At 38.4% G+C, this 14295-nt stretch overlaps 1 protein-coding gene across 2 annotated transcripts in view; it reads right to left on the bottom strand.

Annotated features, from left to right (window-relative positions):
* Positions 1–14295, bottom strand: part of INPP4B (inositol polyphosphate-4-phosphatase type II B) — an 850869-nt gene that overhangs the window by 251554 nt on the left and 585020 nt on the right. For both annotated transcript variants that reach the window (XM_027567415.1, XM_027567414.1), the window contains exon 10: positions 452–563. In XM_027567415.1, coding sequence (XP_027423216.1) covers positions 452–563 — 112 coding nt within the window. The remainder of the gene's footprint in view (positions 1–451; positions 564–14295) is intronic.

Genomic DNA, 14295 nt, shown 5'->3' on the forward strand with positions numbered 1-14295 from the left:
GTTGTTCAATCTGTCCTCCTTCACATGAAAACACAACCCAAACTCAAACTAAATCGTTTTCCAAAGAGAATTTCGAGAGCAGAGAAGTGGTTACTTTTGGCAATAGGCCTCCCAGAATGTTCTGTGCATCTCACATAGGGCTAATTACTGCAGAATATAACAGCGATCAATACTTTTGTTCTAACTGAGAAGAGGCTGTGCCAACACAGACAGCCAGCTGCCGAGAGAAAGGTGTTTTGAATCGTGCGTGGCTTTGCATAGTTTCATGCACACAGGCCGTCTGGGTTGTGAGGATGAGGCACACTTAAGGTACTCCCATTCCAAAGCTGATTTCTCATTTAGCTTTTGAATAATGAGATTTCATACCCCACAGAGGTGATGGTGATCCAGGCAGCTGGCAGAGCTGATCGTTTCTAATTTAATTTGTGCAGTGAGCTGACTGGGACCCTACCTTTTGTCCCTGCACATCTGTCGTGATGTTGTCGGCTTCCCCATCCTCAATCTCCCCCATCTTCACGACACTGACTTCTATCGTGCCGACAACTTTGCCACCATCTGAGGTTCTGCAACCAAAAATAAATGAAATGAATGAAAGGTAAGACTCTTCTCTTTCCAGAAAGTATATCCAAACATGTTTGTTTCTGAAAACCACTAGCACTGCTTTTTACCTGCATCGGTTGTAATGAACAAATCTGCTTTTTTAGACATAAAAACCTGTACATCATGTTGGTGTTGTTTTTAATTTCCAAAGAAAATTAAGCATGGTAGGTGCATGGACTGTCAAAAGCTACCTCATGAAGGTAAAGTCACCTCAAGGCTTTTAGGAGTAGCCAAGACTAGGATCCATGCTCCATTTGATAACCCCATGTCCCTACAGCAGCATCAGTCATGTCTCCTCTGTACCAAGCTCATGGGATACTGTCCACATCTATTACAGACACTACATCTGAATAAAACAGAAAAGAGTAAAAATAACCTTATATTCCTCTATGACCCAGCCATTGGCTATAACTTTGATTTTATGCCTTTTTCCAAATGTCATTTTTCTTTCTCAGAGACCAGTTAAAGATGATTCTCTCCCAGCAAACATCAGAAAGTTATAGTACATACAGAGCAGAAATTAATCACTGAAGTCATTTAAGATAACCATTACTTTTTTGGATAAAGAAGCTGAGACTCAAGAAGACAGACACATTCATGGAAACAAAGTGGCAAAACCAGAAACCAAGGTTTGTATTCCCTTTAAATCTGTTGACTTAAAGCAGTCTTCTCTACTTAATGAAAATGATAATTTTATATTAAGATTTTCATCATAACCACTGTTACACACATTTTATGGTTAACATCAATAATGAAAACAAAAATAAAGTTAATAACAACAATCCTTTAAGAGTCTCAAATTTATTTTCTGGGCAATAAAATATACAGAATAAATGATGGCATCATGTCATGGGAACACTGTAAGACACAATGATGGGCTTCCCTTTAAACTTATTTGGAAGATAGGCAGTTAAGTCATCCATTGGTGGGGTGCGGCTGTGGCTTCTCCCTAAGCCTAACTGACTAAAGTTAGTTACATAATCTTCATTTTCTTTATCTAGTCATTTTTAATTTTTATTTTAAATTTTAATCTGAATATAAATGGTATATTTCAACCAATTCCTTCAAAACGTCACTATTTTTATTATTAGAGGTGTCAGAAGAGGAATAGGAAGATTAGTACAGTTTACTAAAGTGCTTATTAAAATAATGAATAAGTTAGGTGAAAAGGAAATCCAATTTTTACCAGATCATAAAAAGTTTTTCTCAAATATATAGAGTACAAATTTAAACACACCTTTTGAATTATGCTTCTAAGAAAACCAAATTACAAAAATTCTAGAGACCTAAACATAGGGAATGCAATAATGTAATAAAATAAAGATTATGTACATAGAAAAATAAAAGGGATTTACTTAAATAGTGTATTAAGGTTCTTATTAAATGTAAAATAAAATGCTTCTTGGTGATTTTTAAATCAGTGTAAATCATAATATTAACTCAATTTTTTAAATTAATATAGAAAACTTAAGTATTTATTATAGAGAAGATGTATATGCAGATGACAGTATTATCTATGATGTTGTAAAAAAAACTAAACTCCAATTCTGAGATAATTTTAACAATTAATTATATCATTTTCCCACTTGAAAATTATATAGTAACCTATAAATCATGAATGTGACATTGCTGCTGCTAAGTCACTTCAGTTGTATCCGACTCTGTGCGACCCCATGGACTGCAGCCTACCAGGCTTCTCCATCCATGGGATTCTCCAGGCAAGAACATGGAGTGGGTTGCCATTTCCTTCTCCAATGCATGAAAGTGGAAAGTGAAAGAAGTCAATCAGTCGTGTCTGACTCTTAGCGACCCCATGGACTGCAGCCTACAAGGCTCCTCCATCCATGGGATTTTCCGGGCTACAGTACTGGAGTGGGGTGCCATTGCCTTCTCCTGAATGTGACATTATCTCTGTCCAATTATTCAGTATCTGATAGTTAAATAAAGAATTTAATAGAAGCCCTGGTACTACTCATAGTTTTTTCTGGAAATCTGCAGACTCCTCCTCCCCACAATTTGATAATCAATAACAATTAAAGATACCTTTTTCTTCCCATAGGCATTGTTTAAAAATTTTGCTTAAGCAAACCACTTAATTTCTAGGAATACAAAGGTCCTGTATAACTTTCTGAATTTTTTCAGTGAACTGAACTAAATAATGTCATAGTGATTTGAAAAAGAGGCCAGACTTCTTACAGCCTCATTCCCAGCACTGAGTAACAAACCAATATTTGCAATAATAGGTGAAAGTCTGAATTCAGGAGTTCGAGTTATCTGCCAGCTTCATGACCTTGGACAAGGAACTTAGCCATGTGAAACTTTGTAAAATGGAGATGATAATTTTATTATAAGAACTACTACATGATTTATGTAAAGTTCTCAGCATGATGACTTACACAAGATAAGTGCTTCTTCCTTCTCCCTCTCCTCTTCATCCCAGTAGCAGTAGTAGAAGTACCAACAAAATTGCTATTGTCATTAATGTCTTTGTTGTTGTTTAGTCACTAAGTCCTGTCCGACTCTTTTATGACCCCATGGACTGTAGCCTTCCAGGCTCCTCTGTCCATGGGATTTCCCAGGCAAGAATACTGGAATGGGTTGCCATTTCCTTCTCCATCCCTGTAGCAAGAAATACTATAATCTTTTAATATAGTCTTCGATGCCTATTTTAGTACAATTTCTGAAAAGAACTGAATTCAATTCAGAATTTTACTAAAATGGGCATCAAAGACTGTATTAAAAGATTATAGGATTGCTTGCCACACGCATCTCAAGAGTGTCTTAAGTGCTCATTAGAGATACAAAGACTTTGTAATGACAGATGACATTATAAAGTTTACATTCCTAGTAGTGCAAAAGAATACAAGTTCATACCAATTACAATGCAACTGAACCTTTCAAAGTGCTAAAGTTAGATGAAGAAGCAACACACCAAGGGATTGTGGGAATAAGCTTCCAAACTGTAGCTATATTTCAGTTCAGCTCAGTTCAGTCATTCAGTCGTGTCCGACTCTTTGCGACCCCATGAACCGCAGCACGCCAGGCCTCCCTGTCCATCACCAACTCCCAGAGTCCACCCAAACCCATGTCCATTGATCGGTGATGTAGTCCCTTTAAAAAAGTATCTGTTTACTTTTAAAATACAGGCATATCTTGTTTTACTGTGCTTTGTTTTATTGCTCTTTGCTTTTTTTGGAGCATCACAGTTATCATGTTAGCTTTTTACAAATTGAATGTTCATGGCAACCCTACGTTGAGCTAGTCTTGGGGAAGCTAGCCATTCTTCCCCAAAGCATTTGCTCGCTGTGTTTCTGTATCATTTTAGATTAAGGAATTCTTGAGGGATTCTAAAACTTTTTTTTTCATTTTGGATAAGGATCTCTGAGTACCCTAGAGCATGCTTCTTCATCCGAGATTTATGGGAGGCAGAGTGGTGAATCTAGGTTATAAACTGAAGAACCAAACCCAAGATACCCAAAAGCAAGGGTCATCCTGTCAGTGAACTACAATGTGAAAAGTAGAGGCAGTTTTTTATTTATCCTATAACAATTTACTACCCACAGAACATGGATATTCAACACTTCTCTTCAATCAGGCAAATCACAATCAAAATACCTATCTCATGTTTCCAAAGGCTGTTTCAAAAGCAATTTAAAAAAAAATTAGAAAATATTCATTCTTAAGTGATTAATGATGCTTTCAATTTATCACTCATTAGGTTTAGGAGGCTACTAATAATTGTGGGCATGTGTGCATGCTAAGTCGTTTCAGTTGTGTCCAACTCCTTGCTCCCCTATGGACCATAGCCTGCTAGGCTCCTCTGTCCATGGGATTTTTCAGACAAAAATACTGGAGTGGGTTGCCATGCCCTCCTCCTGGGGATCTTCCCGACCCAGGGATTGAACCTGTGTCTCCTGCACTGCAGGAGGATTCTTTACCATCTGAGCCACCTGGGAAGCCCCTCTAATAACTACTTAACCATTATTCATCATGAAAATTCTACTGAATTTTATCTAATGGAAATTTATCCTATCTGCATGGGAGATACATTGAAGAACCCAAAGACCTCTTTCCAGCTCAGTTGCTCATTAGCTATGTGACATACAACATTACCACTTAGCTCTCTGAATTTCAGTTTCCGTTACTACAAAAAAAAAAACACAATTATCCGTTGAGAGCTATTATATCAGCACTAGAGTGTCTTGCCCTGAAGTGGCTGGAATTCCATCATATGATCCCATTATAGGCTATCATGGGCTGATACAGCCTTGGGGAAAATCTCAGGAAAATCCTAGCCTGTCCTCCTCACTCTCCACCTTCGCTTCCAACATTTCCTCCAAACAAATGAAGCAAACAAAATGCATACCAAACCTAGAAAGTAACTTAACACTTCTAGCCAAATACAAGGATGAGTTTTTCTTATACTGTGTGTTAGTCATTCAGTCATGTCCGACTCTTTTTGCATGGACTATAGTCCATCAGGCTCCTTTGTCTATGAGATTTCCTAGACAAGAATATTGGAGTGGGCAGCCATTTCCTTATCCAGGGGAATCTTCCTCACCCAGGGATCAAACCCGAGTCTCCTGCATTGCAGGCGTGTTCTTTACAGTCTGAGCCACCACAGAATCCAGTATTAATGTATCCATATATATTTTACTGCCATTATGACACTGCATCTTGGCATTTTCACAAAGATACAAATTTCACTGAACTAAGAAACAAAAGCAATCTTCATACACTTTCCTAGAAATTTATATGGTCATAAGAACAAGATGCATTAATAAATATCTCAATCTATATGAAGAAAAAAAAAATGTCATTTCAGCCTCTTGCCAGGTCATTACCACTGCTTAATGCAGAGAGCTATAAGAGAAGTAAAAGATGAATAGTTCATGGCAGCTACATTATTTCAATCACAACATCAAGTTCCTATTTTCCTCAGCATATACACTTAAATATTTAACCATGCCAACAAGATGGAAGACAGAGAAGGGGAAATTTTCAGCAAAGCAAATCTATACTTCCTTATCACTTAGGTTTTCATGCTTAATGCATTAGTGATTAACATTTAAAATAACTCCCCTAATGCTTCCTAATGAAATATTCAACCTCACATGCTGAAGCATATAAACATTTTAGAAGACTGCAGGAAAAGGAGTATAAAACAGTTTTCTAACAAAAGACAATTTAATGACATTTTTCCTCTCAACTTCTTTATCACCTATTGTACCATCCTTAGTAGAGCAAAAAGAAAAAAATAATACTATGGACATCTTAAACAGCAACATGCAAATAACTCCTTTATTTTGGAAATGCCACAGAGATACAAATGACTCCATAAACATCCAGGGGAAAACCATCATTAGCACTGCCAATCTCTGTGAATATAAAGTAGTCTTGGGACACTAAGCACAGGAGTCATCATCTGGGACACACGCCGGCATTTAATCCAGCTGGATGTACAACCGGGCAATGAAAAGCTCACCTGGACAGAAAAACAAGCAAGGCCGTAAGTAAACAAATGGAGTTAGCGAGTAAGTGGGCTCAGACTAGCTTTCGAGAGAATGCATTGGGCCTCAGAGAAGTGAGAATTCTACTTAAGTATGTATGACTAAACACACCTCTCTTCTGGCTGAACTGCACACATTTCAGAAGACATATAATACTTTCAAGCTAGTACTCAAAACTTTTCAGTCATTCTTAATATCATAGCTTACACACTTTAAGGTTTAGTCTTTTGTTTTCTTCTCTTTTCACATCACAAGCTTATCTCCTGAAATTTCATTCCTTACTATGGGATGCAATTATCCTATCTTTGAGGCTCTACCACAATTCTATAGGGCCTATTCTTACTTGGTTTCCTGTTCTAAAACTCCAAATTCCTTTTGTCCTGATAGAAGTTTACATTCTATAAGCTTACAGTCTAACTCGTCCTCTTCCCAAACCCCAACTCACATCAGTAGTGTATCATTCTCCAAAGGCCAAAACCACGAATATTCCATTTCTACCAGTGCTTTGTCCCTACCATCCAATAAGTCACTACACCCTACTGATTCTTCCCCTAGAATACCTCTTTTTTTTTTTTGTCCCTTCCAGTGACAACATCTTAATGAGTTTCACCAAATCTCTATCATTGCACTTGAAGGACCTACTTCCCATCTTCCAGAATCTTTCTCTTCCCTTGTGTTCATGTCAGGCTTTCTTCTTAAAGACCTGCTATCATTATTTTATTTTCTCTGCCAAAATTCCTAAGATATTGACCAACGTCTACCCAGAGAGTTAGAAGTGTAGACTGCCTTTCAAAACTTATCCGGGGTTATGGACAGCTCAGTATTTTTGGTTTAAACTGATCCATGTCATCACACACCAGTAAATGATTGAGTACGATCTTAGTGAAAAGCACAGTGATCTGAGTGACAGAGTCCTTGGTTACAATGTTGGCTCTTTAAACAACTATGAGATCATGAGTGGGCAATTCAGCCTCTATTAAGATTCATGAGCCATAAAATATGAAGGTAGCAAACCATCCTACTTATCTCACAAGATTTATGTGTCTCAAAGTAAAAGATCTTAAGTTTAAATATAAAAATGCTTTTGTGGGAATTCCGTGGTAGTCCAGTGGTTAGGACTTGACATTATCATTATCAGGACTGGTTCTATCTCCGGTCAGGGGACTAGGGTCCCACAAACCACACAGCATGGCCCCCAAAATTGCTTTCATGTATGGTAATGAGTACAGCTGTTATACTTATCTGGGCCACAAAGTTCCAAGAGCACATCATAGATACGCTGACTATCAGTTTTTCAGACTATTTGGCTTGTAAATTCCTCTTTACTGCTGAAAACAGTACTATCCAAATATGAATAACTGCCTCAGTACAAATAAGCTAAAGAAATAGTTCTCTCCTCATGACTCTATTAAAATATATACATATATATCAATATATAGTGAGTTGTATTTGGAAACTTGATTCAATGCTAGATGTAAAGCATAAACTATTTCTTTAAATTTTAGATGCAATAAAGACCTCGTCGGCAAGGTGAGACAACACCTTGGCATCTGGCAAATATCCTTTCAGGATTCCCAGGCAACCAAAGCTACATTCAAGTTGACAGGTCACCATCATCTGCTTTTTGGTCGATAAGATGTAGAAAGTAAGATAGAAGAAGCACACACCATACTTCTGTACCCACTGGATGAAGCTGTAAAACCTGGACAGACTGCACAGAGCAGCTATTTGAGGACTAAAAGTAAACAGTGTCAGGCACACGGGGGAAGAAGATCAGAATTTTAAATACCATTGACCCAGAAGTTAATTCAGCATTTTTTTCTCTATCATATCTCATGATCTAGACTTAACACAGCCCCAAGCCCAGAGATGGTCATGGCGTACACCAAGAAAGCTCCAGGAAAAGCTCTCTAGTCTGGCTCAAATAGAAAAGAGAACTGCCTTATGATCCAGCAACCCCACTGCTGGGCATACACACTGAGAAAACCAGAAGGGAAAGAGACACGTGTACCCCAATGTTCATCGCAGCACTGTTTATAATAGCCAAGACATGGAAGCAACCTAGATGTCCATCAGCAGATGAATGGATAAGAAAGCTGTGGTACATATACACAATGGAGTATTACTCAGCCATTAAAAAGAATACATTTGAATCAGTTCTAATGAGGTGGATGAAACTGGAGCCTATTATACAGAGTGAAGTAAGCCAGAAGGAAAAACATAAATACAGTATACTAACGCATATATATGGAATTTAGAAAGATGGTAACAATAACCCGGTGTACGAGACAGCAAAAGAGACACTGATGTATAGAACAGTCTTATGGACTCTGTGGGAGAGGGAGAGGGTGGGAAGATTTGGGAGAATGGCAATGAAACATGTAAAGTATCATGTGGGAAACGAGTTGCCAGTCCAGGTTCGATGCATGATGCTGGATGCTTGGGGCTGGTGCACTGGGACGGCCCAGAGGGATGGTATGGGGAGGGAGGAGGGAGGAGGGTTCGGGATGGGGAACACATGTATACCTGTGGCGGATTCATTTTGATATTTGGCAAAACTAATACAATTATGTAAAGTTTAAAAATAAAATAAAATTAGAGAAAAAAAAAAAGAAAAGAGGTCTCCTAAAATTCAGAAGAGTGATGAAATCACGTTTCCTGTCTCTACTCTCTTGGATCTTAGCCCCCAAACAATCCAATGGCGGCAGCAACAAAAATGAGAGCTGGGAGGAAGTGCAGGAGCCTAAAATGATGAGCATAGGAAGCTTTCCTCTCTGATTGCAGCTGTGATCCCAAGGGGATGGGGTGAATGTCCCTTACTTTCTATCTCTCTCTGTTGTCCCCTAGGTCTTGGCCTCAGAAGAGGGTGTAGTTGCATGGCAGAGAAGTGAAAATCAAACCCCAGCTTTCTAGATAAAGAATCTTTTGATCCTTCCCTTTCAGGGAAGCCACAGGAAACAGGGATGTGCCAGAGAGAGTGTAGAGAGGAGGGAGCTTAGGAAGGTACATCTTAATATTTTTCATGAACTTCTGGGCTTACCTCAAGTGTGCATATATGGATCTAAATCATGTATGAGGCACTTTGGGAAATAATCGATGGACTGCACTACCCCTAGGTCCCAGACTGTCACCTGGGTGACAAACTTGAAGGACAGGTAAGAATAACACTATGAAAGTTCTGAAAACAGAAGTGATAATTGAAACTACGAAGTTTCACAAGACACAAGGTCAGCACACAAATAATAGCAATCAACAAGTAGGAACTGAAATTTTTAAAAAATATATATTAATCGTTTATAGCAAGTCCAAAATAAATCTATCCTTAGATATCAATCTACCAAAAACATACAGGATTTATATGCTGAAAATGACAGATGTTGATGCAAGAAATTTAAAAAGTTCTAAATAAATGGTGAGACATACTGTCTTCGTATATTGGAACAAATTTATTAAGATGTCAATTCTTCCTAAATTGATCTACAGCTTTAAGGCAATACCAGTTAAAATCCCAGCAAGGATTTTTTGTATATATTGACAAGTTCATTCAAAAAATTACAAAGAAAGCCAAAGTAAATAGAATGGCCCACATAATTTATAGGAAGAACAACAATGGAGAAATTAAATCAACTGATTTTTAAAATTTACTGGAAATCTACAGTAACCAAAATTGTGTGGTACTGACAGCAGGACAGATATATTGATGAGACAGAATACAGAGGCAATATAGCCAACTGTTTTTGACAAAGTTAATCAGTACAATGGAAAAAACATAGTCCTTTCAACAAATGGTATTAGAACAAACATTCACTCGGGAGAAAAGTGAAATATTACTTAAAACTTCACAATGGAAACAAAAGTAACAAAACAATCGTTACTGACCTCAATGCAAAACAAAAAGTATAAAACATTAAAAGGAAGACAAAGAAGAAAAGTCTTCATGAACCCAGCTTTGTCAAATTGTTCTTCAATATGACACCAAAAGCATGATCTATAGAAGAAGAAAATTATAAACTGAACTTCACTGGAACTGACAACTTTTGTTTTGTAAAAGACACTTTTACATGAATAAAATGCCAAGCTATTGACTGCAAGAAAAATATTTACAAATCATGTTTCTGACAAAAAAAAAAAAAAACTTGCATCGAAAAAACACAAGAGCCTTCAAAACTCCACAGCAAGAAAATGAACAATGTAAATAACAAATGGCCAAAGTAGAACAGAAGTGTCTCAGGAAAGGATATATAGATAACAAATAGCCCGTGGAAAATTGTTCAACATCGCTGGCCATTAAGGAAATGAAAATTAAAAGCACTATGAGACCTCATGCTATATCTTAGAATGTCTGGTGAGGACGCAGAACCGCTGAAACACTCACACACTGCTGGTGGGGAAAACAGCACTGAAGTTCCTAACAGAGTTCAACACACACTTAACATCTGACTCAGAAATTCCAGTCCTGGGTATCTACTCTAAAGGAATGAAAACTTAAGGTCACAGAAATACCTACACATGAATATTTTAGCAACTCTATTCATAATCACTGATACTGGAAAGAACCAAAATATACTTTCATATGAATGGTTCAACAAATAGTGGTACAACCGTATCATAGGTACCACTCAGCAATTAAAAAAAAAATTACTGATATGCACCACATCTTGATGAATTTCAAAGACATTAGACTGAATAAATGAAGCCAGTCTAGGAGGGATCTGTAATCTATGATTCCCTGACTGTCTCAGAAAGCATTTCTCTATGGTGATGCAGAACACACGTTGTGGTTGTGAGAGACTGGTGTGGGTGGAGGCGTGAATCATCCGGGCTGCAGAAGGCAGTTTCTCTCTGGTGATGGAGCAGTTCTGTATCTTGATTGGGGTGATGGTTACAAGAATCTTTATATGTGTTAAAATTCACAGAACTGTACAAGAATAAAACGTCAATTTTCCTGAATGTTCATTTACTAAATAGAATAAATGAGAAAAGACATAGCTGTTTTATATGGTAATGAATGAATAATAAATTAATAGCCATTCAATCCGGGAATACAAAACCAAATTACTAAAGGTTATTCCCTTCCATGTGAACAAAATATTCTAATTTGTGGCAACATTTATTTGTAATGATAGAGTCAAAGTGTCAATTTATCCCATGTCTTGTGTTTCTAAAATATCTGCTGGCATAGAAATGCCATGTGCTAGAGAAAAATGTTCTACCTGAACAATGTGGGGCGGTACTTCATTAGAGATTGCAGAGTAAAATGCTCTTGCAGGAGGTGCAATGAAATTTCCAAGTCAATGACTCTGATTCATGGGGTAAACCAATGGCCACTCATGTCTGAATTTACTCATGTTTAGGCCTACAAAAGAGAAACTATTGCTAAGGTTTTATGTTAGTCTGTGTTATTATATATATTTGTTCGAATTTTAAGAAAAAGAAAAATGTCGAAAGGAAAAGAGCACTACAAAATTAAGCAGAGACCATTGGAAGAGGAAGAGAATAGTAACAAGAAAGCAATTATAGGATGTTATATATAGATTGCCGTGGACTTAATGCTTAATGCTTAATTAATGCTGACTTAATGCTGACATTTTTAAAAGCAAAAAATACAAATATTCCAAAGACCAAGTATAAACAAACTTGGAAGACAGTTAAGCATTATATATATATATATATTTTTTTTTTTTTTTTACTAAAAATGGACATGCTTCTACAGCAAAAACTCTTTACAAGAATGGTTTGCAAATGTCACTAAAAACTCAAAATATTCTAAGCCACCCTGAAAAAATTGCAAAAATAACAGGCATGGAGGATTAGAGGATTTTATAATTAAATAATTAGTATTAAATGCTAGTGATGGGTCAATATTTACTATTCAAATTTTGAATTATATATATTTTATTGGATTTGGTGGTGGTGGTTTAGTCATTAAGTTGTGTCTGACTCTTGGGACTCCATGGACTGCAGTGCAGCCTGCCAGGCTCCTTTGTCCGTGGGATTCTCCGGGCAAGAATACCGGAGTGGGTTGCCATTTTCTTCTCCAGGGGATCGTCCCTATCCAGGGATCAAACCCGTGTCTGTCTCCTACATTGGCAGTCGGGTTCTGTACCACTAGCACCACCTAGATTATACACACACACACACACACACACACACACACACATGTGCATGCATGTGTGCTCAGTCAATCAGTTGTGTCCAAATCTTTGCAACCCTATGGGCTCTAGCCTGCCAGGTTCCTCTGTCCATGGGATTTCCCAGGCAAGAATACTGGAGTGGGTTACCCATTTCTTTCTGCAGGGGATCTTCCTGACCCAGGGATTAAAAATGCATCTCCTTTATCTCCTGCATTGGTAAGTGGATTCTTTACCACTGAGTTACCTGGGAAGCCCATACATACAATATATATAATGTCCAGATATTTATGAAAGGCCTCTCTAAAACAATGCCATTTGAACAAATACCTAAACAAACATACAAGGAAGTGAGCCATATATCTTTCTTAGGAGAGGATCTTAAAGACAGAAGAAGCAGATGGTCTAAAGGAACACAGTGGAACACAGTATCCATATTCAAGGAAGAACAAACCATATTGCGGCTAAAGCTGGGCAGGTAGAGAGACAGGACTAGAAGACTAAGTCAGAGAGCCACGCATTAATTTTACATTGCTGCATCAGTTCAGTTCAGTTGCTCAGTCATGTCTGACTCTTTGTGATCCCATGTACTGCAGCTCACCAGGCTTCCTTGTCTGTCACCGACTCCTGGAACTTGCTTAAACTCATGTCCATTGAGTTGGTGATGCCATCCGAACATCTCATTTTCTGTCATCCCCTTCTTCTGCCTTCAATCTTTCCCAGCATCAGGGTCTTTTCCAATGAGTCATTTCTTCGCATCAGGTGGCCAAAGTGTTGGAGTTTCAGCTTCAGCATCAGTCCTTCCAATGAATATTCAGGATTGATTTCTTTTAGGATTGACTGGTTTGATCTCCTTGCAGTCCAAGGGACTCTCAAGAGTCTTCTCCAACACCACAGTTCAAAAGCATCAGTTCTTCAGTGCTCAGCCTTCTTTATAGTCCAACTCTCACATCCATACATGACTACTGGAAAAACAATAGCTTTGATCAGACAGGCCTTTGTCAGCAAAGTAATGTCTCTGCTTTTTAATGCACTGTCTGCTGCTGCTAAGTTGCTTCAGTCGTGTATCCAACTCTGTGCGATCCCATAGATGGCAGCCCACCAGGCTCCCCCGTCCCTGGGATTCTCCAGGCAAGAACACTGGAGTGGGTTGCCATTTCCTTCTCCTATGCACAAAAGTGAAAAGTAAAAGTGAAGTCGCTCGGTCATGTCCGACCCTTAGCCAACCCATGGACTGCAGCCTACCAGGCTCCTCCATCCATGGGATTTTCCAGGCAAGAGTACTGGAATGGGGCGCCAATGCCTTCTCCAGTGCTGTCTAGGTTGGTCATAGTTTTTCTTTTAAGGAGCAAGTGTCTTTTAATTTCATGGCTGCAGTCACCATTTGAAGTGATTTTGAAGCCCCTCAAAATAAAGTCTGACACTGTTTCCACTGTTTCCCCATCTATTTCCCATGAAGGGATGGGACCAGATGCCATGATCTTAGTTTGATGAATGTTGACCTTTAAGCCAACTGTTTCACTCTCCTCTTTCACTTTCATCAAGAGGCTTTTGAGTTCCTCTTCACTTTCTGCCATAAGGGTGGTGTCATCTGCATATCTGAGGTTATTGATATTTCTCCCAGCAATCTTGATTCCAGCTTGTGCTTCTTCCAGCTCAGCATTTCTCATGATGTACTCTGCATATAAGTTAAATAAGCAGGGTGACAATATACAACCTTGATGTACTCCTTTCCCGATTTGGAACCATTCTGTTGTTCCACGTCCAGTTCTAACTGTTGCTTCCTGACCTACACACACCACAAACCCAGTAACTTACAACATCACCCATTTACCATCCTACAGTCTCTACAGATGAGAAGCCAAACCAGGTCCTCTACTCAGGGTCTCATAGGACTGAAGCCAAGATGTAGGCTGAGCCGCACTCACTCATGGAGACTCTTCAGAAGGACCCACTTCCTGGCTCATTCTGGTTATTAGGGGAATTTATTTCCTTGTGGCTGTATGACGATGGTCCCCATTTTCTAGTTCATCCTGCAACAGGTATGAAGGACA

This window comes from Bos indicus x Bos taurus, chromosome 17, assembly GCF_003369695.1.
Source record: "Bos indicus x Bos taurus breed Angus x Brahman F1 hybrid chromosome 17, Bos_hybrid_MaternalHap_v2.0, whole genome shotgun sequence".
Taxonomy (NCBI): Eukaryota; Metazoa; Chordata; class Mammalia; order Artiodactyla; family Bovidae; genus Bos; species Bos indicus x Bos taurus.